Below are 23,725 nucleotides of genomic sequence, written 5' to 3' on the forward strand. Positions count from 1 at the left end.
AACTAGTTTTACCCTTCGTGATAGTGGACTGATGGTACATGTATCTCCCTCGAGTGGTTATAATAGACATATCTGACTGTATATTTTATATCTCCTAGCCCATCTTTTTGTTTTGTATGTGTTTACTCAAACTAGTTTTACCCTTCCATGACAGTGGACTGATGGTACATGTATCTCCCTTGAGTGGTTATAATAGACATATCTGACTGTATATTTCATATCTCATATATAGTGTGTGTGACTGTGTAAGTTTACTCGAACTGGTCGTACTCCTCCCCCTTCATGATGGTGGACTGGTGGTATCTCCCGCGCCCCTGATAGTCTTCGCTGTCCTCGTTCAGCTGCTCCGTCTCCATCTTGGTGGGGACGAACATCGGCGTGACCACGTACTGCTCGGGAGGGGGCGGGCCTCGTCTAGGGAGGGACAGTGGGAAATGTTAATTCCTCTCCCTATTTGACGATAAAATATCATCAAAATGTATACTGTAATTCTTGATTTGTTAAATGTAACTTCATTTTACCTGATATAACGGTTACTTGTCAACCGCTAAAATTTCATCACTAATATTTGATTACTAGCATTTGAGACAGTAATGTTTGTTCAAACCGTTAAAATTAAGTGCCGTGACCTACTCCAATTTCCCCAAACTGCTATATTTTCCTGCCGCTATATTAAAGTGATTTACAGTAGTTTGTTCCTTCCTTGAGACACCGATAGTGCCTTAGAGTGGCAGTTTCCTTCTGTTTCAGTAGCAGGGTATATTTCTACAGGGACGGTTGCTAGCCCTTCCTCTTTAAGGTCTCATTCATGTATGACTCCCAGTGGGTACCCTAAAAGAGACCATACCCAAAAAATAAACGACTGCACAAACGTGTGTTTATATCGGTGGGAAATTTCCTTTTAACTAGCCCAGCTGATTTCAAGCATAAAACTGATGAAAACTTGTTTGTAACTGAAGAAATTAGCAGGCAAAGTTTGGCAGCTGCGAACAGCATTGTGGGTGATGCGGTCGTGCGCTTACAGCTGGAAAGTGCCTTTTTGGGGGTGTAGCTAACTGCAGTTTGTAATTGCTATAAAAAGAGATTGTATGTAGTGAAAATGTTGGCGATTTTTTTACATGATCTAGGGTAAATGTTCCCAACATAGAATGAATAACATTGGCACATTTCCTATACATGTAGCTTAATTACAATCGCGCCCATGTAAAACACGTATTATAACATGTAAGCCTATGGGGCGAAAGAACTCATGAATGAGACCTTAATGTGCTCAAGCCCAGAGGCACCTCCTTTACACAGTCAGGGCTGAATCTAAATCTAGATCCAGAAATCTTTTACAATGACAAACTTCACCTGCACAAACTCTGGAAGGTTGTCTTTATCCACTGGATTAAGCTGAAGTCAGTCAGACCTGTGGAAAATCACAAACCAAATTCAAACATACCACACTGAAATTATGTTTCCTGAACTTCTATTTGATCACTCATTTGACTTTCAGCTTGTGTAACTGTTTTGGGGACTTCTAGACAAAGTGCATGACTTTTGTATGCAGTTGTGTCCACTGTAAACAGGCTATTAGCTAGCAGGAGGTCCAGGCTACATTTGGATGCTTTACACTAAGAAAAAAAGGAAATAAGACGCCCTAATTTTGCAGGAGACACCCAAAAGAAACCCGGTTTCCCTGGTAATTACATGCACATGCACATGTGTTCCCCCAAACACCCCCCCCCCCCACACACACACACACACTGCCCACTGTATTTTTTACTCATACAAGAGAGTGGACCAGCATGTAAATTGATTGACATGCAAGGCTACCAGCAGTTAATTGATATAATAATCAATAGGGCACATTGGGGAGCTCTGTTGACGATTGGTTCCCCCAAATTTTTGGATGCGCTAGCTAAAAGCCAAAATGTTCATGTACTCAATTGCACCAAATTATAGGTGACAAGAGCATCCCAAACTTACCAGGGTATACCCCAGGGTTGGCCTGTCCTATGTATACATACAGTAGCACGTAGACTGCAATGTTCGCCAGTGCATAGCCCCACTGGATGGCAAACATTATGACAAAAGATGCTATCGCCTACAATAGAAGAAAGAAAAGATCGGTCAGTCTTCAAAATGTCATGTATGTTTAAGTTACAACCGCCAAAGAGTCCTATTCCAAAAATTTATTAAAATTGTCCTTTCTACCAGAAACTGAATATCATTACTTGTACTTGAGTAATTGAAAACATTGGTGACAATAATTAATCTTAAGACCCTCTCGTTTGAAGCAACCAGTCTGTCTCATCAACCCTTTTTCTTTGACTTATTGAAAAATTTGCATATAACATTACTAATCAAAAAGGTTTCTGTTTCTAGTTGAAGGTGGCGTTGAATGGCAGTGTCTAGACTAACAAAACAAGAGGTCAGAGGTCACAGGTTCAACTCCTGGTGTTCCTGGCTAGACGATGTTCCTTTGGGTACCCGACCAAACACGCTAACCATTACACCAACACAATAAAGTTTGACTAGTAATTTGCATATAGCATTACTACAAGTGTCTGTTTCTAGTGTAATGTTTAAGATCTGGACTCACCCCTATCAACGAGATCCATCTGTTGCACAGGAAGGAGTACCAGGAACTTGGCATTTTGTAGATCTCGTAGTGGAACGTTCTCGGAGGATCTACAACAGAAATCAAGTACTGGTTCTGTATCTGTATCTATATAGTCGGTAAAGCCGCCTTCGGCGTAACAGGCCAGCTTTGCTGGCACGCGGCGTGGCAGCAACTGGTTTTATTACACTGACGTTCAGTGTAATATAACCAGCTGCTGCCTCGCTGTGTGCCTGCAAAGCATCTGACTTTCAGCACTAAGGACAGGGAAATACTGATGTTACACTGAACGGCCTGATTAGGCCACACCAATTCAATTTGTTGGTTATCGGATTTTACAGAATAATACTGAACTGCATGAAAAATCAACTGTACATGAAAACTGTGTCTGAGGGGAAAGTCTGTACCTGATGTACAAAATCATATGGAATGAATAAAGTCAGATACAAGTTTTTCTCCTAGCCCGCTCTTTCCATCTTGTCTTCTTGCTGGATTTTTGCTTAAAACCAGAACCAAGAAAATAGTGTGGCCTTAATACATAATGCAATAAGATAAGAACAAAATGACAAAACATCATTCCAGGGTGTTATCACTCCTACGGAGGAACCCCTCCCTTGACTGACTCCAGCCCTACGAAGGTGTTTTCCTTGTGTATGACCTTAGTTTTAGCTCAGAGTCTGTATTATTTTCCCATGCATGAAAACATCCTCTCAACACAAACATATTGAACTGATATAAGACATTGATCCTGGGCTGACCCCAGCTTTACCTTTTTCCTGTCCCACTCATTGTTTGGGAGCCCATGTTCTTTTTTTTCGTTCTTAAATCTGTCCTGTTAAGCTTAGAAAAAATACATTTGGTGCAAAATTCCATCCAAAGACAGAGGGACGGGTCTTGATCAGCCATGCATTGATCATACATAACATATTATTAACATATGATTTTGTTGTTTGTGGTATCTTGTACCTTTGTCATCTTTATCTCCAGTCTTTACTTTCCCTTTCTCAGCGTCTTCCCCTTTCTTCTCTCCGTCTGTCTCTATGGAGGAAGACGTGAGCTCGGCTGCCATCTGGTCCTTAGTTACCGTCTTCTCCGCTGTCTTGGGTTCAGACGTGTCAATCAAACTCCCCGTCTTTGGTTCTTCTAACGTCCCATACTTCGGTCCAACGCCATTCGCCGCTGCTTTTTCCTCCCCCTCCTGGATTGATTGATTGATTGATTGAACGAAAGAATAAATGAATGACCCAAAATTGACCTGAAGAAGGTGAGAATTACTGAAACGTTGGCTTGAATAAAACATGTACACTTGATTGTGTGCAAACAACTTTGTTATCCAACATCATTTATACTATAATCATTATAATTGTAGTTAAAAAACACACCAGTGATCTTAAAAGTACAACTGCTAAGTAATAGTAAAAAGCATTTATCAACAAACATCATTACAATTAGAGTGGAAACACATTCAATATAGCAAAGATGGACAGCAATCCATCCAGGGCTTAAAATTAATTTTTGGAAATAGGCACCAAAAAAATTAGGTCCACAGAAAAACCTTTGGGTGCACCACACAAAATAAAGTTGAATGTCAGCAAAACAAAATTACCAAGTTTAACGCTCTTAAGAACTAGAATCTGTAATTCTATAGCTAGCTAGATACGTCAAGTAGAACAACGAAGGGTAATTTTAGCTATTCTGTCTAAAAGTCAAGTTAGTCAAGATACATACATTTCAAGAGTATTTTCTGTATACTAGTGTACAATAGTACCCTTACCTTATAGCCTACAAAAAAAGGTGCACAGCTCCAATTTTGGGTGCACACAGGTGCACATGCACCCACTATTTCGAGGCCTGGCATCAAAATGTGATATATAATCAAAATATAATTCCAAACATTGCCAAGCGATCAAAATCAGCTACCTTCTTCCCCTTGTCGATCATGTGCGACAGCAAGCTCTCGGTTTCTTTTTTATCTCCGTTGCCCTCATATTTCTCCTTCCGCTTGAGGTGCATGTCGTAGCTCATTCCCACGGCAAAGTACGCGTAGTCGACCATGGCGTAGGTCAGCATGAAGTTGATGGTGACGATCGGTGCCAGAAGGTTGAGTTGTCCGACAAAGAGGAAGGAGAAAGAGATGAATCCACACACCAGGATAGCGAGGAATGGCTCCTTGTTGGGTCCACGCTGTAGTGAAGAAATACAGACAAAACACCCTTTAGTTGCTGTAGGCTGCACCTTGATGCCTTTCTAATTTGGATGAACTAATAATTATGTAGTACATGTGATCAAACTACCGAATTCGATTCTACATCGGTATAATATAGGACATGATGAGAGGGTTTACCCTGGTTGGCTGTTAAAGTTTTAAAATATTGTCATCAGTTTGTACAATAACTTCTTACTTGTACTAATACAAATGTGGTACCAAAAGTCTACCTCAACATGAGGTAGATCACAGAGCCAAATTTCAGCTTGCAATGTTACACTTCAATTCCAAAACTGAGGTTGTTGTAAAATTACTGATGGAAAAAAGATGGTCAAAGTTGCTTCCTGGTGTTCCTGTGGGGCACATAAAGATATGTACAATTCTTAGAATTTCTGTATTCTAAAAATAATCTTTAAATGCTTTGTAAAAGGGGTTGACTCACCCCTCTACCGAGGACCTTGATGACGGGAATGACGTTCTCATTGCAGATACACTGTAGAACTCTCGGCGCGCCGTAAAGGCCGCTTAGACAGGAGGATAGGGAGGAGATGTACAGGCCGAGTAACCACAGCACTCCTACTCCTGATACCTAAAGAGACAAGAAGTGCAGAGAAAAAAATCACAATTAAGAAAACACTTAGGCCACACCAATTCAATTTCTTGGTTAACAGATTTTTATTTAAAAAAAAAAAAATTTGAAAAAAAAAATTCATGAAAACAGAAGGCTGGGCCAACCTTCTGTTTTCATGAATCTTTTTTTCTAAAATTTTTTTTTTTGGAAAAGAAAAATCTGTTAACCAAGAAATGAAATTGGTGTGGCCTTATAACAACAAATAAGTATAGTACCTGCAGAAATCATGCAGGAACACATGGTATTTACAGCCCAGTGTATGTTTATTCTGAGACAGGTCTGAAGGATTTTTGTAAAACTATCAGACTGGTGAGTGTTCTAACCTTCTCAGCGATCATGAAGTCGTCCTGTAGCCCCTCCCGCGTGCACACGGCTCCCAGCAGCAACACAAACAGGAAGTACAACATCGTGCTGGGGGGACACACATCAAGGCAAGGTCAGGCAATTATAAGGTAAAACAGAGTCTGACGTCCTTTATTGATGTAAAGCATGACAATCTTTTACAAGCTGCTAAAAGTGTTATACAGCGTGTTTGAGTCAAGAAAATCTGGTCATCTCTACTCTTCTGTTGGCTTTTGTGTGCAAAGGTTTGACATCTGAGACTCCCCTATATACATGGAAATGACAGCATATTCGTGACTGAATAGTTTCATCAGGTTGGTAAGTCACTGAATGAAAATACTCAATATTTACATATTGTACATATGTACATACTTTGCGTTTGGGAATGCATCTCATTATTATGTATAAGCAGCAACACCTGTGCTGCATTACTATGTGAACCAGTCAGAATTGCCTTGAAGAAGGTGACAGATGGTCACTGACATGTCGGTGGAATAAATCTCTTGGTTGTGTAAAAAAAGTCTTTTTATTCAATGACACCATATTGTTCCATCCAAATGCAACGCCATTATCAATATAACCATACAGTATTGCCAAATGAAGGTTCAAACCCTGTTGAAGCATTGAAAAATGTAGAAGGCAGGGATACAGGTGTTTGCAACAAATAAACAAAATGTCTTTCCCACCTGACTCCGATGGCAGACAGGGAACCAATGGGGATACTCCTGTTGGGAGTCTTCAGGTCCCCGCTCATGTTGACCCCTGCCATGACCCCCGTTGCCGTGGGGAAGAACACGCCGAACACTGTGAAGAAGTCCTGCCCCGGGATGTAGTCTGGTCCCGTGTTGTTACGGAAGTTTTCTACGCTGTACCCCACCACACCTGCGGCTGTGAGAAAAAACAACACAAGTTTAGTTAGTTGGGTAATTAATTCAGTTATCTGATACCTGGGGGTCAAACCACTATCCATCCGGTTCTGAGAAACAGCACCACACCAAAGATGAACACTCCGTCCCACATTGGTATGGGCATCTTGAAAGAATGGACAGACAGAGGTGGCCCAAGAAAATCATCGGCATGACCGTGGAGGGCCGAAATCCACGAGGACGACCAAGGAAGAGGTGGATTGATAACATCAAGGAGGACCTCCACCACCTCAACCTACACGATGTAAATCCACAGGACAGAGGCACCTGGCGAGCGGCCACCAAGCTGCCCCATCAGCATGCAAGCACGTCAAACCCCCAGATGATGGGGAAAAGAAGACGATAAACCGGATAGTGAGCGAGTGAGTGAGTGTGATGAGTATGGACCACTGAAAGGCTGTTCAGCACCAAGGACATACCTTACAATCTGATTTTTATTTAAATTCAAAATCATTTTATAACTAGTGAGAGCGAAAGAAATGAACCATTACAGTAAGGGCTGTGACTGTGCCTCTCTTGACAAAAGTTCAAGGCTCTTAATAATTGATTTTTCCGAAATTAAAAGAAAAAATTATGAAAACTGCAGGTTGCAAGTACCTATTTCTGTTTCTAAAAAATTAGAAAAAAAAAAATTTTCTAAGTGATACCCACCCAGGTCTGTCTTGACGAACGTCCCTATGATGAAGTCCACGAGTGAAATACCGAGGCAGCCCACCAGGAGGAGCTGCACCTTGATGACCCACTTCACTCCCGCCAGGTTGATGCCTAGCAACACCAGCAGGGTTACTATGGCGATGCCGCGTACCGCCCACTCGTTATTCCATCCCACGGCCTCCGCGAAGGACTCTCCGAAACCCGTGCAGTACAGCGAACAGACAACAGCCTAGACAGGAAGAAACAAAGATAAAATTAAGGAAAAAAAATTGTGATCAAATAAACTTTGGCTCATGAGGACTCAAAACAATTTTTTTTTTTCAATTTTGGCGCAAAAATCTATGCAATGCATACAGAAAGTGTCAAATGCGCGTCATACAATAAATAATGACAAAAGCTATCACCTATTGCCCATTCTTATTTCACGTTTTCAGCTATAAAAGACTTTAAATAAGCTGATGATATGAAACTTGTGATATCTTAAAGCAAAATATTAACTTTAAATTTTGTTCTTTTTTAAAACTTTTTTTAATCGCTGCATACTTACCAACAGGTTGAATATGAGGCTTAAAAGTTGTAAGATTTCCAAAATACATTATGTACAGTAGCAGGGTGCGAAATACCCGGTTGCGCACTTGCGCAGCGCAACAATATTTCGGTTGGCGCAACTTATCTCTTAACCCAGGTTGCGCGGTGCGCTACCTGAATTTTGGGCCGGAGAAATCGATTTTGCGGCAATTACTTGACGAAGTAGAAAATAATTGGACCAAGGAAGCTCACACACCCGTGTGGTGAGCACACACACTCGCTCTCAGTCTCGTAAATTTTCAAACCAAAAATATAAATCGACCCCCAACTAAACAAGTTAATAAAGTTACCGATACTTTTTCACTCGTTTGCATCCATAGTCAACCTGTTTTAATGTGCCTGAAACGCAAAATTCGTCGGAAAGAGAGCGCGGCTCAGCGCTCGGCTCTTTGCCGCCATGTTGAATTCATCGACTCTCGCTGGATATCGCGTGATTGCGCGAGAGTAATGACGTGCAATCTGCAGTACCAGCAACAACTGGTAGAGGGCAGTGTTTGAGTTGCTGTGTATTTCTATGGGCGAAATGTTGCTAGTGTGCCTTTTGGGGGCAAAATTAAAAATTGCAGAAGTGGAGATGGAGCCACTTTACTAATAATAAGCTGGGATTTAAAAAATCTTTACTTGGCAAAAATGATTATAGAATAAACTAAGTTGTTAAAATGTTGTGACAGTGAGATAAAAACTGGACAATGACATAGACTATAATTGTATTTATCTTATGATTATCATACATGTATATCATTAATAACCCACCTGTGAATTTTTCAATAAAAAATATAGGTTATTTTATTCCGGGGGTACTTTTATTAGATTTTGAAAATATGCCCAGTAGCAACTTTTATGTGAGGGATGAGAATAATGTACAGGTACAAGTCCTATTGCAGTGTAACTATTGCAGTGTAACTCTTCCTAGAGCAGAAAAAGCAAAAAGTCTATGGGGGTTGAAAAAAGGATTTATTTGTACTAAAAAAATAGTCGTGTTACACATGAATTGTATAAGTTTGTTTGTTGTGGGTTGTGGTGTTTTATTTACATTGTAAATCATTGAATTTTATTTTGAAACAAAAGCACATTTTAGCGCCAGTTATATTGTTAAAGGCTATTTAATACAATGTAGTACTACTTACAAAATATAATTTCAAGAAATCAGTGAATTTTAGGTGGGGCAACCTGAAATTCTGACGGGCAACCTAGCTTTCTACCCAGGTTGCACACCGTGCAACCTGGCTCAAAAAAGTATTTCGCACCCTGCAGTAGTTAGATTTTTCGAATTCCCATTTTTTCCATATTCAACTTTATTACTGTAAGTAAGCTATCATTAAGTTATAACAGCAAGGTTGAATCAGGAATATTGGAGATTCTTTTTACACAACCGGTAATTCTCACCTGCTGACGTTTCGGATTACGTTCTTGCCGCAAAAGCGCCACCTACATTGTACATCGGCTACTTATAGCGGTGAGAAGCAGTACTCCAGTCAGAAGCTCTGAAGAAGGTGTCTGACAGACACCGAAACGTCAGCAGGTGAGAATTACCGGTTGTTTAAAAAGAATCTCCAATATTCTATGTTCTACCGACCTGATGAAATTATTTTCGGAAGGTTGAATCAGTGTTTTGCTCACCTGGCCGAAGACAAAGAGGAATCCAACGCTCCCCCCGACCCTCCCTCCGAGCGCGTGGGACAGCAGGGAGTACAGCCCGCCGTGCTCCATGTGACATCGTTCCGTCACGCCGATCGCAGACAGGATCGGCAGCAGCGCCATGGAGATGGTCATGAACACGATAACGATCGACAGACCGATTCCCGCGTTACCCTGTAACAGGAAAATTCTTCACTTTAGAAGACAATTTACAGTGAAACGTTTCCCCTTTTCTATTTACAGACAGTATAGAAGTTAGCAACCATTTTTTTTTTCATGCTTCACCGAAGAAATTCTGCTAAAGGAAAACTTACATTTGCCTGTATGCATATCCAGTTCAAAAAAACTACAAAGTGTACCCTACAGAGTATGGACTTCCCCTCAGACTCTGTTTTTGCATTGATATTCTAGTTCTGAAATCAGCACTAATTTTTTAAAATTTGGGAACCAAATCACATGTACTCATCAGGTGTGTCCTACAAAGCTGTTGTCATTGATAGAATTTCAGTCGATAGTCCATACATATATATGCATGTACCATGGGGACCCGGTCCGTCCGGTTCTGAGAAACAGCACTACACTAAAGATGAACACTCCACCCCACACAACAAACAAACAAACAAACAAACATACCACCATCCATCCGGTCCTTAGGAACAGCACCACACCAAAGATGTTCATCATACAGGCTGTGAACACTCCATCCCACACAACAAACAAACAAACAAACAAACATACCACCATCCATCCGGTCCTTAGGAACAGCACCACACCAAAGATGTTCATCATACAGGCTGTGAACACTCCATCCCACACAACAAACAAACAAACAAACAAACATACCACCATCCATCCGGTCCTTAGGAACAGCACCACACCAAAGATGTTCATCATACAGGCTGTGAACACTCCATCCCACACAACAAACAAACAAACAAACAAACATACCACCATCCATCCGGTCCTTAGGAACAGCACCACACCAAAGATGTTCATCATACAGGCTGTGAACACTCCATCCCACACAACAAACAAACAAACAAACAAACATACCACCATCCATCCGGTCCTTAGGAACAGCACCACACCAAAGATGTTCATCATACAGGCTGTGAACACTCCATCCCACACAACAAACAAACAAACAAACAAACATACCACCATCCATCCGGTCCTTAGGAACAGCACCACACCAAAGATGTTCATCATACAGGCTGTGAACACTCCATCCCACACAACAAACAAACAAACAAACAAACATACCACCATCCATCCGGTCCTTAGGAACAGCACCACACCAAAGATGTTCATCATACAGGCTGTGAACACTCCATCCCACACAACAAACAAACAAACAAACAAACATACCACCATCCATCCGGTCCTTAGGAACAGCACCACACCAAAGATGTTCATCATACAGGCTGTGAACACTCCATCCCACACAACAAACAAACAAACAAACAAACATACCACCATCCATCCGGTCCTTAGGAACAGCACCACACCAAAGATGTTCATCATACAGGCTGTGAACACTCCATCCCACACAACAAACAAACAAACAAACAAACATACCACCATCCATCCGGTCCTTAGGAACAGCACCACACCAAAGATGTTCATCATACAGGCTGTGAACACTCCATCCCACACAACAAACAAACAAACAAACAAACATACCACCATCCATCCGGTCCTTAGGAACAGCACCACACCAAAGATGTTCATCATACAGGCTGTGAACACTCCATCCCACGTGCCGAACAGCACGGGCTCGGTGATGAAGAAGTTGGACTTCCACCATGGTTTCCTCGTCTCACCAGAGTTCTGCAGGGGAAAGATTGGGTGAAAATCATTCTTCAACATTGACGCCACTAGTAGTAGGGCTCAAAATACCTTTGAAATAATCTGCATCAGACAAATTTAATCTTTTATCATGGATAAGTGCAAATGAGGTGCAGGTAGATGTTCCTGCACGAACCTGCATATGCAGGAATTTTCAGCCCTAGCCACTCCTGGCCAATGTTTAGAAATGACGTACATGTACATAAGCAGGACCTTTCTGGTAAAAATATGAGAATGGTTGTGTGAAATGTATACATATCTTGTGTTTTTTGTTTTTCTGAAGTGAGCCAAAGAAATTGTCAATGACAAATCCCCATTTTCATTCAAAATGGTACTGATCAATGATAATGATATTTGGATGTTAACACTCAAATCTGATCTACTCTGATTTCTAAAGATCTAGCACAAATCTGTATGATTTCCTTCAAGTTCAAGTTGGCAGTCTGACTATCTTGTGTTTTTTCTGGATGTGGTATGTCCTTTGTACTGAAAGGCCTTCCGTTGTCTTATACTCATTGGCTCTAATCTGATTTCTAAAGATCTACCACAAAAATGTACAACTCCTTGGCAGTCTGACTATCGTACATGTATTAAGTATCTTGTGTTTTGTTTTTCTGGATTTGTGATGTCCTTGTTACTAAAAGGCCTTCGTTGGCTCGTACACTGATCTGATTTACTTTCTAAAGATGTACCACAAAAATGTATTAGTATGATTTCCTTTAAGTTGGCAGTCTGCCTATCTTCTGTGGGTTTTTTTTCCTGAGTTTTGTGATGTCCTTGGTCCTGAAAAGCCTTCTACTGGCTCATACTCATTGCACCTACTGTGATAAGACCCCCCACATAAATGCACACTTTTCTTGGCAGTCTGACTATCTTACAGTTTTATCCATTACAATTTCATAACTAGAAAGGCAACATTTGCGAGCAAATACAGCATGTTTAGCCATACTCGTCGCCATGCAAAAAATGGACTCTCCCAAAATAACAATGGACCATTCTAAAATACTTGCACTAAAAAAATGAATCACCCCAGTCCAAAATTGAGTCTTCCAGTAGCACCTCAACACAATGTGGACCAGTCCACAACCATATCCACTTATTGATTAACAAATACACTTCTGCTAACAAATGGACTTTTTCATAATCATTCCAGCTCAAAATTGAAAGAAATAATTAAAGAATCCTCCCCTTGCAAGAATGGGATATTCCGTGCCATTTCCATGTAAACCAGTCGAAAAATATCCGCTGAAAATTACACTCTTGCGCATAATCAACCCAGTTCAAAATTGAATTAAGAAAGATCAACCCCAGGGAAGAATGAAGTTTTCCATAGTATACATATGAAGATTTGACAGGAGAAGAAGGAAATGACCAAAAACAACATATTTCAGCGATAGTATGGGTGAAATATAAAAATGTGACACCCCTTTGTTTGAATGTACTTTGGGTTGAAAATAACGAAACGAAAAAATTCTTTGTTTAAAAAATCGTTTTGAAAGGCTGTATGCCAAACATTTGAATGAGGGCCTGTGTACATGACCAAGGCAGTCACATACCAGATTTCACATTAGTTTGGTTTAAGTTTAATACATAGGAACCGGAGATGTGTATCTTTGTTAAAAAAAGAGTGAACAAAGCCATGTAATCACATGTCCTAGGAATTCCCATACCATATTTGGCATGAATACTAGCACACCTGCGCCAGGAATGCAAGATAATTAGATTAACCCAATTGACCAATTAGGTGGTCGCAAGGCTCACAGGCATGCAAGGCCAGGTGCAAGGCACTCGGGGTCAATGACCTGTAGGTCATATGTAGTATTGAAAGTGACAGAAGTGGCAAATATTGTCAAGAAAGCCCAAAATAAATCGTTTTGAATATATGTATGCCAAAAATGGGAATGTAGTCCTTTAAATATTTGTTCAAGCCACATATACAGCAAATTTCAGGTCATTCGGTTGAAATACCAGGGCGCAGGAGGCCAAGATATGCTAAAAATAGCCTAAAAACCTCAATAAAATCACTTTCAAGGTCAATATCAAAAAAAGGAAAAGAACGCACATTGGTTTTTGCCTACATTACCTCTGTACCAAATTTCAGGTCATTTGGTCAAAAAATGACAGAGATGAATCCATTTGAAGATTTGACAGGAGGAGGAGGAGAAGAAGAAGAAACATGAGAGAAAACAATATGTTTAGCCATACTTATGGCTAAACATAATTATTATGTTAAATTGATTTTTGTACTCATGGCGAGTCTACTACTTTGAATTCTGAAAATGCTTTTAGCAATGGCTCTTTACAACTGCGTATGGCTGTTACAACATGTACAATGTAGATCATTCAGAAGTGCTTCTAGATCTGGAAGAGCTTTTAGACATTGATATTTGGATCCTACAATGTAATGCTTTTTTTCATGACTAAAAAGGCAAAAGCTTCTAATTTTTAGATCATGAATCCCACCCTCATGCATTTTTCATGACTAAAGTCATGTGTAAGATTTCATCTATTGAATCATGATATATTACAACTTTTAGCTAAAACGTTTTGCAGCCTGATTTTCCATGAAGACTGCGCCAAATATGCAACCATATGTCAGACTCAAATTTGACACCCTGAATTAAAAATGAAATCCCTCACTCAATTCCCACATCCTACTGATGCTGCATTACCCCGAATGACGTCAATGTCTAATTAACCCTACACCTGTTGATTTACAACTAGTTTTGACTGTGACCTACAAGTTTGATGAGTTCTGGGCTGAGTCACAACATTCAGAAAGTCAAATACATTCTGTATGATACTGAAAAATGTACACCCAAAATTGTTACTCAAGCAACTGGATAAAATTTTGAAACAGTCAGACGTTTCAGACAGCATACGCTATCTTTCGTCAGTGACTAAGGAAAGATCTGGCAGAACTAGGTTTCATACCAAAACTCTGAATAGATATGTTAATGAAGTGAAGACAATTTCAGATGGTTCAATGGAATAGTTTACAGACAAGGTTGTATGCTAATGAATCAATTAGCTCCTGTTGTTTTAGGAATATACACTGAAAAATGAATATGTCAGACTAGAGAAATGCAATCTGGAAGAATCACTGATTTCACAGGTAGAGATCTTGTATGATAAGAGTCTGTGGACATTCTATCATAACCAGGATGCAAGGAATGTGGTACAGGGTATATCTCCCATTTATAAATTCTCAGTTTCAAGTCAGCCCATTAATCTAAAATGACATAAATCGGAACTGAATATCTTAAAATTTACAGACTCTGCTGATTCTGCTAGACTGCAATTTTTACCCTGACATTTATATTGCACGACCAGTAAAGGTAAAGCTATATCATATTGCACATTTCCTGTATGTTATATTATATAGAAGCAGATACATTCTTAGAAAAGATGGAGTCTTTTACTGTGAGGACAGAATGGCGATTATGCTAGCAACATTGATATCATTCAGTACAGCAGGACTACTTACTGTAATGGGCAAATAAACCCGCCTCTCAATTCAAAGCTTTCTCTAGTAAAAGTCTCAACCACTTGAGAGATATAAAAGGTTGTCACCTTTGCATATCAAACCACTCTTAAGTCCTAAGGGCTATCCAAAACCTTGATTCTATTAGTTTCATACCATATACAAAAGGATATTTGTAAGATCAGCTTTACAACATACATGCAAATATGGTTATGTCAATGCAAATGCAAGATTACAAACAAAATCATAAAAATCATTTCATAATGGATGTCAAGGTAAAAGTATGCATCAGGCATGCAGGTGAACCACATATCAAGCATATGTTGTTATATCATGAAATATCAATTGTATTTAAAGGCTGGGAAAAAAATTACCTTTTCCTAGATTCATCGAACAGCCTCATAGATGTCAACTATTCATGACAAGTTAAAGTGTGCATCATGTAAAAGAGTACCCCATATCAAGCATATGTTGATATATCATAAAACATTAATTATATGTAAGGTTTGGTAAAAAAAAGAATAATTGAGAATTACCTTTTCCTCTTCATCAAACAGTTCCTGAGCCTCTCCCTTGCCGGTTTGCTGATTCAGCGACCCGCTCTCTTCGCTTAGTCCGAACTTCGCCCACTGCAGCGGGTTCCTCCCGCCCCCGGGTTTGGGCGCCACGAGATTCGCCGTCTCGCTTTCGTCCATCTTGAAAAGGGACAAGCGCGCTTAACGACGTCAACGGATGTTTTCAACCCAATTTCCTCTTCCTTCTTGCTTGATTTTCCTCCCTTTTGATCTCCTCCTACACTCGTTACTGCAGCGTTAGCACTTCATGGCAGCACTGACGTCCGTTCTGGAGCCGGTTGCCTAGCAACAGGGGTAGGACGTACATCATCAGAATGGTTGCCATGGTAACAGAATCATTGGATAAGTTGTATGTGAAGCAAAGCAATGATGTATTGTGAGGATTTGTGATGTGTGTACAGAATATGAATATAAAATGTATGTGCGTCCTAATCATTCAATATATTCAAAGGATTCGCATACTAAGTTGCAGGGCTAAAATTACTGTTTCATAACAACAAGTCTAGTGTATTTTTTAATCTTGCTAAGTTGCGAGATGTCAGTATCTTTTTCTGTAAATTTTGTAATCTTAGCATTTTTCAGTCACAAAATGATGATCATTTCATAGTTATACCAGATTTAATCTTTCCTTACTGCAGGTGGAAAGCAACCATATGGATTTCTTGAAATATTGGCACAATAAAACGTACAATGAAATTGGCACAATTCTGAAATATAATAGAAAATTACACCCGTTGATAAATATATGTAGCATACATAGATTCATTCAACTCCTAAAATGCTGCACAGTACTCTCATCTCCCAAATAAACGTACCGGTACGTTTATTTTTTTCGGCCTCAAAATCCACCCAGTACGTTCTTATTTTGGACAGTACGTTTATTGTTTTTTTGAAAATTCATTGGGGCTTTGCTTACCAGAGATCCCTCTTATATCAAAAGTTAAGTTTTTCCCCCATATTTCCCCTGTATTCTTGCTCCTAATTCGCTATTTTTCGACCAAATGACGTGGATTTCCCCGCCGCTACAATGACCCGGCATTTGTGAAATCCTGGTGGTACTAACATATCGGTCGATCTCGCTACAACGTAAACGTCGTTATTAGGAGAAAACAAGACGGCACACTGAAGTTTTGAAATGTATTTTTCATATAAACAACTTTGACAGTCTCTGTTTACATCGTAAACAAAATCACGCTGATCAGAAAAAAATTACAAGTAACGTTATATGCCAGCGGCGCAGTGTTTCAAGTACGCATGTAATTAATTACTCTACTCACGTGAGATACAGCCTTTCCCAAAAACTTTGAAAATCCAAAAACAACATCACGTAAAAATTGTGTCTTAGCATTAAAAACTGTATATTCACTTCCAAAATAAACCAAAACGTTTCAATCCTACCGCAAACATGAACATTTACTCCTTCGAAAATCGCCACAGTAAAGACGCACGGACTGTCACTACTGTGCGTGGGAATGTTTCTCTTGCATGGAAGAGCTCACCTCGAAGAAGGGGAAACAACTTTTTTTATCTACAAATAAAACTCCTTTGCCTTTGTCAAAAATGTGTTTTACATTTTTACAAACAGAATTTCAATATCAAAGTCTATATATAAAATTGAAATGCAATATAGTCACCGTTATTATCACTTAAAAATGCTTTTAAAAAGATCACTCCTCTACAGAGAGAATGCCAGCGCTTTCCAAGAATTTTCAATGTAGCTTCTGTTAGCCCCGCCCCTTTTTGTCTTCGGCGCCGCCACTGTCTAGCTCAACCTTTCAAGTGAAACATGAGAACCCTGTAGTTTGTGGCAACAATTTACATTGTAACAAGCATGAGGTTTCTCACAATGAATGTTTTTCTGCATGCAAGGGTAATTTTGGGATTTCAAATTATTTGGATTGCAACAACAAAAACCAAGAACATTATATAATATTGTCCTTGATATTATATAATAATGCCCTTGACACAACAAAATAATTTGTGGCAACTTGCAAGTAATGTTTTCAAATCTATGTTTCTATATGCAATGCATAGAAGATAAATGGCAAGTTGGGAAAGAAAAAAGTTACATCATATACATGTACATGTCATAGTTCTTCCCTTTATATATGGCTTTTACATTAATAAGTAATACCTGTGATGACTATATATCCCGGATATTGTAATTTTCTGTTCATGTTCTAAATGTTGATACATTTGTATAAAAAAATGTAGACTTTGATTGAAAGTGTTGCCCATCCAAGTGAACTGAGGAGTTTGGCGACTACTTGTTGTGTTTTGATTATATGTCAGTATATACAACAATATTCCTGGATCACTTGCTTCAAGTAGAAAATGCATGTATCATGTACATTTTTACTTGTTGAATTTGAAAGCACCGTTGGCCCCCTATTAGGGGTCATAGCGGGGAACTAATGCCCAATTTTTCAACATTACTACTTTTTTTTTGGAAGGGGCAAGGACGATTATAATTTGAACAAGATTTGTACAGTTATTCTGTTCAATATCTATACACGTTACTGGTATGGTTCTCAGACAGGCATAAATGAATAAAGGGAACCTACGACTACCTGCTTATCATCTTCTTTCCCTCTGACAGAAGTAGCATGGACACAGTTTATCTGTAAATTTTGTCATTTTCCGGGGGGTATGTTTATTCCGGGGGGTACGTTTATTAGATTTTGAAGATTTGTCCGGGGGGTATGTTTATTCCGGGGGGTATGTTTATTTGGGAGATGAGAGTAACACAATAATCAGATTAAGAAAACACAGTTAGGAACCAATTGCAATCAGAAAGCCTTCCAGAGGGATGGTGAAATTATCTAGCCGAGGAGACAGAATTCCTAATAAGACACTAATGACAAATCCCAGAGTGAAGCTTCCGCTATACTGGGGTTTTAAAGAAATTAAACATGAAATCACAATGTCATGGAAATCTAATTTGGCAGTAAAGGCACTATACAATTAATATTAGGGAGAAATCAAACTTGCACAGGGAAATTAAAGTTAACCTTTAGTACACTGAAGTAGCCGTTTGGCACCCAGTTCCCTATTGGTTACAGAGTTAGGCAGCAGGAAGAAGGTTATCTAAAATAGCCATCTAAAATTTTTCATTCCCCCTTTCAAATAGATCTAGACGCTTTCTTAGCTAGATAATTGGAAAAAAAAAAACCTTGTCCTGCACAAGTGACTTGCATTTTGGTCAATAATTTGAAGAGCAGACACATTCAACTCAAGACATTTTTCATTTCCCCTTTCAATTAGAATAAATTTAAACAATTTTGAGACAACCAAAGAAAACCTGCAGTACTACAATGTACATGTATTTCCGAAAATAATTTCATCAGGTTGGTAGAACATAGGATATTTGAAGTTTCTTTTATCACAACCAGGTAATCTCATGATCACCTGCTGACGTTTCGGTGTCTGTCAGATACCTTCTTCAGAGCTTCTCACTGGAGTACTGCTTCTCACCGCTATAAGTAGCTGATGTAGGTGGCACTTTTTAGCTCAGCCACATTTGGGATTACGTTCTCGCCGCAAAAGCGCCACCTACATCGGCTACTTATAGCGGTGAGAAGCAGTACTCCAGTCAGAAGCTCTGAAGAAGGTGTCTGACAGACACCGAAACGTCAGCAGGTGAGATTAACTGGTTGTGATAAAAGAAACTCCAAATATCCAATGTACATGTACATGTAGTCCTTGAACCTCCACCCCTCCCACAAAACAACCAGTGACAGCCTGTCTCACTTACAGACAAAATCAATACGGAAAACTACCAAGTGATGAAAGGGTCCAATCTGTTAATGGCTCTGTCTTGTCTCATGGCTTTAAGTACAGCCATTTGTTCAGCATTCGACGGCTATATCCCACATAGATCAAACAGAATAAGTATAAAATATAGGAATCAACTTGTATTTATTAAACCACAGGGCAAAAATTGCATACGGCTAGGTAATATATCTTATAACATAAACAGCTTTCAACGATGGCAGAAACAAATTGAAAAGATATTCAATACACTCGTTGAATAAGTCAATCTAGAACAATGGATATCAATTAATATAATATGATAAGATTACCATTGGGATATGTATTTATCAATTTGAAAAAGAGGATTATGTAAGAATCTGAAAAGTCAGAGGGGACTTTGTATACCCACTGCCCATGGCCAGTAAGGAAAGTGTTTGTGTACATTATGTGCGGGCTGTGTACACAAAATTACATGTGTGGTAAAAATTGGATGCTTACTGCCCCTTGACTGTAAGTTAAGGGTCTTGAAGAGCAAAAAACTATTTCAAGTAGTAAAATGCTCAACTTACTATAGTCTCAAAAGGGAGATGGTCAGATTTTCTACGTTTCCTAATCGAAAGAAAGAAACTAAAAAAAATTATTGCAGTGGTGAAAAAAATCCTTTGTAAATTGTTGATCTGACTCTCGATTTTCCCATGAATTTTGGTGAAATTTTCACAATATCTATCCAATCTTCCTTTAAATAAAAAGGCCAAGGACATATGCCAATGTTGAATAACGCTCGCTTAAAATATCCTTACAATCTATAAGCAGTATTGTATATACATCAGCATTGTTTCACTGTATATTGAATTACATGTACATACCTTTTATAAACTGTTACCGCAAGGGATCCATATCAAGACATAAACTCATAGTCATACAACACAGCCATATGCTCAACTATAACCATGTACATGTAGCACTAAATGTTAATGAACTAATGCTGACTACTTGTCTCTAAACTATAAGCCACCACCACTTGTCCTAGGCTGATCACACACCCTCACCAGTTATCTTGTTGACTTTTGCCCCACCGTTTATCAACCAGGATACATTAAGTGCACCTGCAACAGGATATCATTGTTTCTAGGACTCCCTCGAAAGCACAAACAAACCATTAAACATTAACGTCCAATACGTCACTATGGCTACAGCTGACTTTGTGAGCTTTGCGATTAATTAAACATGTGCAACAAGGCTTGAACATTGATCAAATCTTTTAAACTGAGTGCAGTACAGGATACAGATGACTGCTTGTTGTCGATTTACTTTCTAGGATTCTTTTGACTTGAGGGTAATTTTATACAGAAACAGACCAGCTGTTAAACACCTCTAGTTTACACACACAATGACGCAGGTACATGTGTAAACATAAACTGGCTGGTTCAGGGTCAATTGGCGTAAGTCTTTGTCGAGCAAAAATTGTCAAGCAAAAGTTCAAACTTCAGTTTTGGTCCCCTTCTGCAACTTAATCTTTGCCAAGAAATATCAACTCAAAAATAGATACATTTTAAAGTGTTAGGTTGAAATAAAATTCACAAAGTCTTTTTTTTCCCTTAATCAATGTGTCTTTAACTTATGTAATCATGACTTTCTCTCTACAAGAATCTTTTGTTATACTAATAAGTACACGCATGCACCGAACTCTTAGATGTAACTTGGTTCAAAGCACACAAAAATGGGGCAAATGCCAGGAGTGTTAAGGTAGGGTTACACAAGATGCATGTTTGGGCCTCAATCATTTGGACAATGAAGCACTTACAACAACTGGAGTCCTCGCTTCTGTGTAATGTATACCTCCCACCTCTGGGGTAGGTGCAATGAAGCCTGAAAGCTACATGCCATATGAGGGCAACACTTGTCAGTCTTCCTATTGACCTGAAGGGGATAACTCCCACCGACTTGAAATAGCTCTTGGCACAAAACAAATAAGGTCACACCACTGTGGGTCTCAGACATCCTTAAAAGTAAAGTTTTAACAAGAGGTCAAGATAGAGAGCTGGGAGGAAGAATTCTACATGTATTCGAGAATGTCAACCTCATGAAACCTCGTATATCTGTATCTGTATCTGTATAGCCGGTATAACCGCCCTTCGGCGCGTGTACAATAACTGTACAGACACTTCTTCACACTCGAATTCATGTCAATTTTTCAGCTTGGCATAACTTTCTAAATTCCTAGAACTAACAAATCAACTTTCTCCACGTGGCGTCTTAGTTCAAACAGTGAAAATAATTCTTTTGCAAGCTGTATGATTCTTTGTTGATGGGCATTTGGGGGTAAAACTCTAAAGAGAAACTTATATATACATTTGGCAGGTAACCTTGAAAATATCATTAACACTAGTAACAGACTCAAACAGAAGAATGACAGACTTTAACAAACCACACACTGACCTCCTATTAACATTCCAATTGAATCTTTTAGCCTCTAAGACAAGCTTAAGTTCAATTCAATAGATCAATACCTGGGCCCAGCTGGAAAGGTAAGACTAACAGCAAACATCCTGGAGGTGACAGCCAACTACCTGTTTCAGCAAACAAAACTTACGTAACATTTTGTGCAAAGGAGGGGCAACCCAGGCAAGAAGTACAAAATGAAGTCCTTTTCTAAATTACAGTAACACACCTGTCCATTAACTACCGAATATAGAACTAGAAGATTTTTTTTTTGAAAGTAGAAATTGCAAGAATCATCTTTGCAGCCCCGCCCATTCTACATACAAAAATGAAGTTTAAATCAAAGTAGTATTGGCAAGTAACTTTGCAAGGATATATCCTAAGTAACAGGTATACTAGTGTTGAGATTGTCCAATGTTGACATTCAGTACAAGAAACTAAAACTAGTTGAGTATAACACTAGACCTTGATTGCAGATTGAGATGTGTATTGCTGCACAACCACCTGTTAGATCACAATGACATCACTCCACTGTTACAACATTTTGTCAAAGCTTACAGATCTTTTACATTGCAGAATTTTAAATTGGATTAAAGTCTTAAATGTCACTTATAGGAGTACCACTGTGGAAACCGCCCTTCTCTCGTAAAAATGTCAGAAAATTTAACAACACCGAAACTGCCATTTTAGTCCACAGGGAAAGTAGAGGAAGCAGAATATCAAATTAGGGAAGATTCATTCATCATACATTATCATATCACAGCGAAAACATCTCTTGAATTGCTTATAAAATAAAATTTCTCTCTAAGTCTAACATAAGTAGCACACATTGCATTTGCTTCAAATTTTATAGCTGATGATTCGTGAGGTTAGGAGTAATAGGACACGGTGTGAAAAAGCAATGTCCTGTGATTTGGATTCTTGTCAGTTAATTGCTACCATATGGTAGAGAGGAGTTCTAAGCTTGAACAGATACTGATAAAATTGATTCCAAAAATATCATGCTTGTCGGGTAAAGTTTATCACATTGACGGTAATGATCCTTCAACAATAATCAGTAATATCATACAGGTATTAACTCAGTTAGTGGTCTCTTGTTGACAATGCCAATGATATGGCTAAGACAGTTTGCAATGCCATTTTTTTTGTAAAAATGAAATTGTTTCATTTCATGATGTGTGATGTTAGTAGAATATCTTTACTAATTTGGATAATTTAATTAAACTGCTCCAATGCAACAATGACAGCTGGTGTGACATGCCACTCCCCCTTGACCATAACACAGGGGAATTATAACACAACAAATCATTTCCTTTGAACACAATTAATCAAAAGCAGAAAGCACCATCAAAACATAGCATAAAGACTTAAATACCACGGTGTATAAAGCTGACCTGGTTGGAAGTTTTCAAAATTCTTCTAAAATCCTACCTCAAACAAATTGATCAAATACGGGTTTGTCCACGAACATTTCAGCCGAGTACTCAAGCAGGAAAAAAAAGATCATCGGGAAAAATACCGGCCTAATCAAACGAAATCACGCCAAGCAAAGTCGAAAACAAAAGGAAAGGGTTAGGATTACAAGCTTATGATTGTGAGTCCAGGAATTACCGATGAAGCCAAATACTACCAGCTGGCAAATGAATATAAAAACACTTTCTCGCTTCAGGCAACTCCAGCCTTTTCGGATGACTAAATCTCTTAAAATACCATTATATCTAATAGTCTAAACCTCTATGGACAGCTGATACAGTTCTGAATCTACATACCTTTATAAATTGATGCTGAGCGGCTATTTTGTTGTTAAAATCGGAGAAAATACGAGCAGGTTTCGTCTTTTCATCAGTCGGCAGCCATTTTCATTCGGCGAACAGGTTATCCCGGCAATTCTGACCAATCAGAGCGCGTATTACAAACGATGACCTCATGCCTAGCTGAACTTGAAATATGCTAATTAGGCCACGTTGACTGGTTGGAAAATACAGTTTCTAGCTCAGAACTACAAATTTCAAATACCTCGTTTCCTTCGTAAC

At 39.0% G+C, this 23,725-nt stretch overlaps 1 protein-coding gene across 1 annotated transcript; it reads right to left on the reverse strand.

Annotated features, from left to right (window-relative positions):
* Positions 1-231: 231 nt before the first annotated feature.
* Positions 232-23,594, reverse strand: LOC136423749 (solute carrier family 12 member 8-like). The gene is made up of 14 exons (XM_066412018.1): positions 23,462-23,594; positions 15,459-15,779; positions 10,224-11,420; positions 9,573-9,764; positions 7,362-7,593; positions 6,471-6,672; positions 5,766-5,853; positions 5,254-5,400; positions 4,526-4,789; positions 3,572-3,803; positions 2,588-2,676; positions 1,972-2,089; positions 1,354-1,411; positions 232-414 (listed from the first exon to the last, which is right to left on the reverse strand). The coding sequence occupies exons 2-14, from the start codon at positions 15,615-15,617 to the stop codon at positions 252-254; spliced, it is 3,141 nt and encodes a 1,046-aa protein (XP_066268115.1). The 5' UTR covers positions 15,618-15,779; positions 23,462-23,594; the 3' UTR covers positions 232-251.
* Between the last annotated feature and the right edge of the window lie 131 nt (positions 23,595-23,725).

This window comes from Branchiostoma lanceolatum, chromosome 18 (assembly GCF_035083965.1).
Source record: "Branchiostoma lanceolatum isolate klBraLanc5 chromosome 18, klBraLanc5.hap2, whole genome shotgun sequence".
NCBI lineage: Eukaryota > Metazoa > Chordata > Leptocardii > Amphioxiformes > Branchiostomatidae > Branchiostoma > Branchiostoma lanceolatum.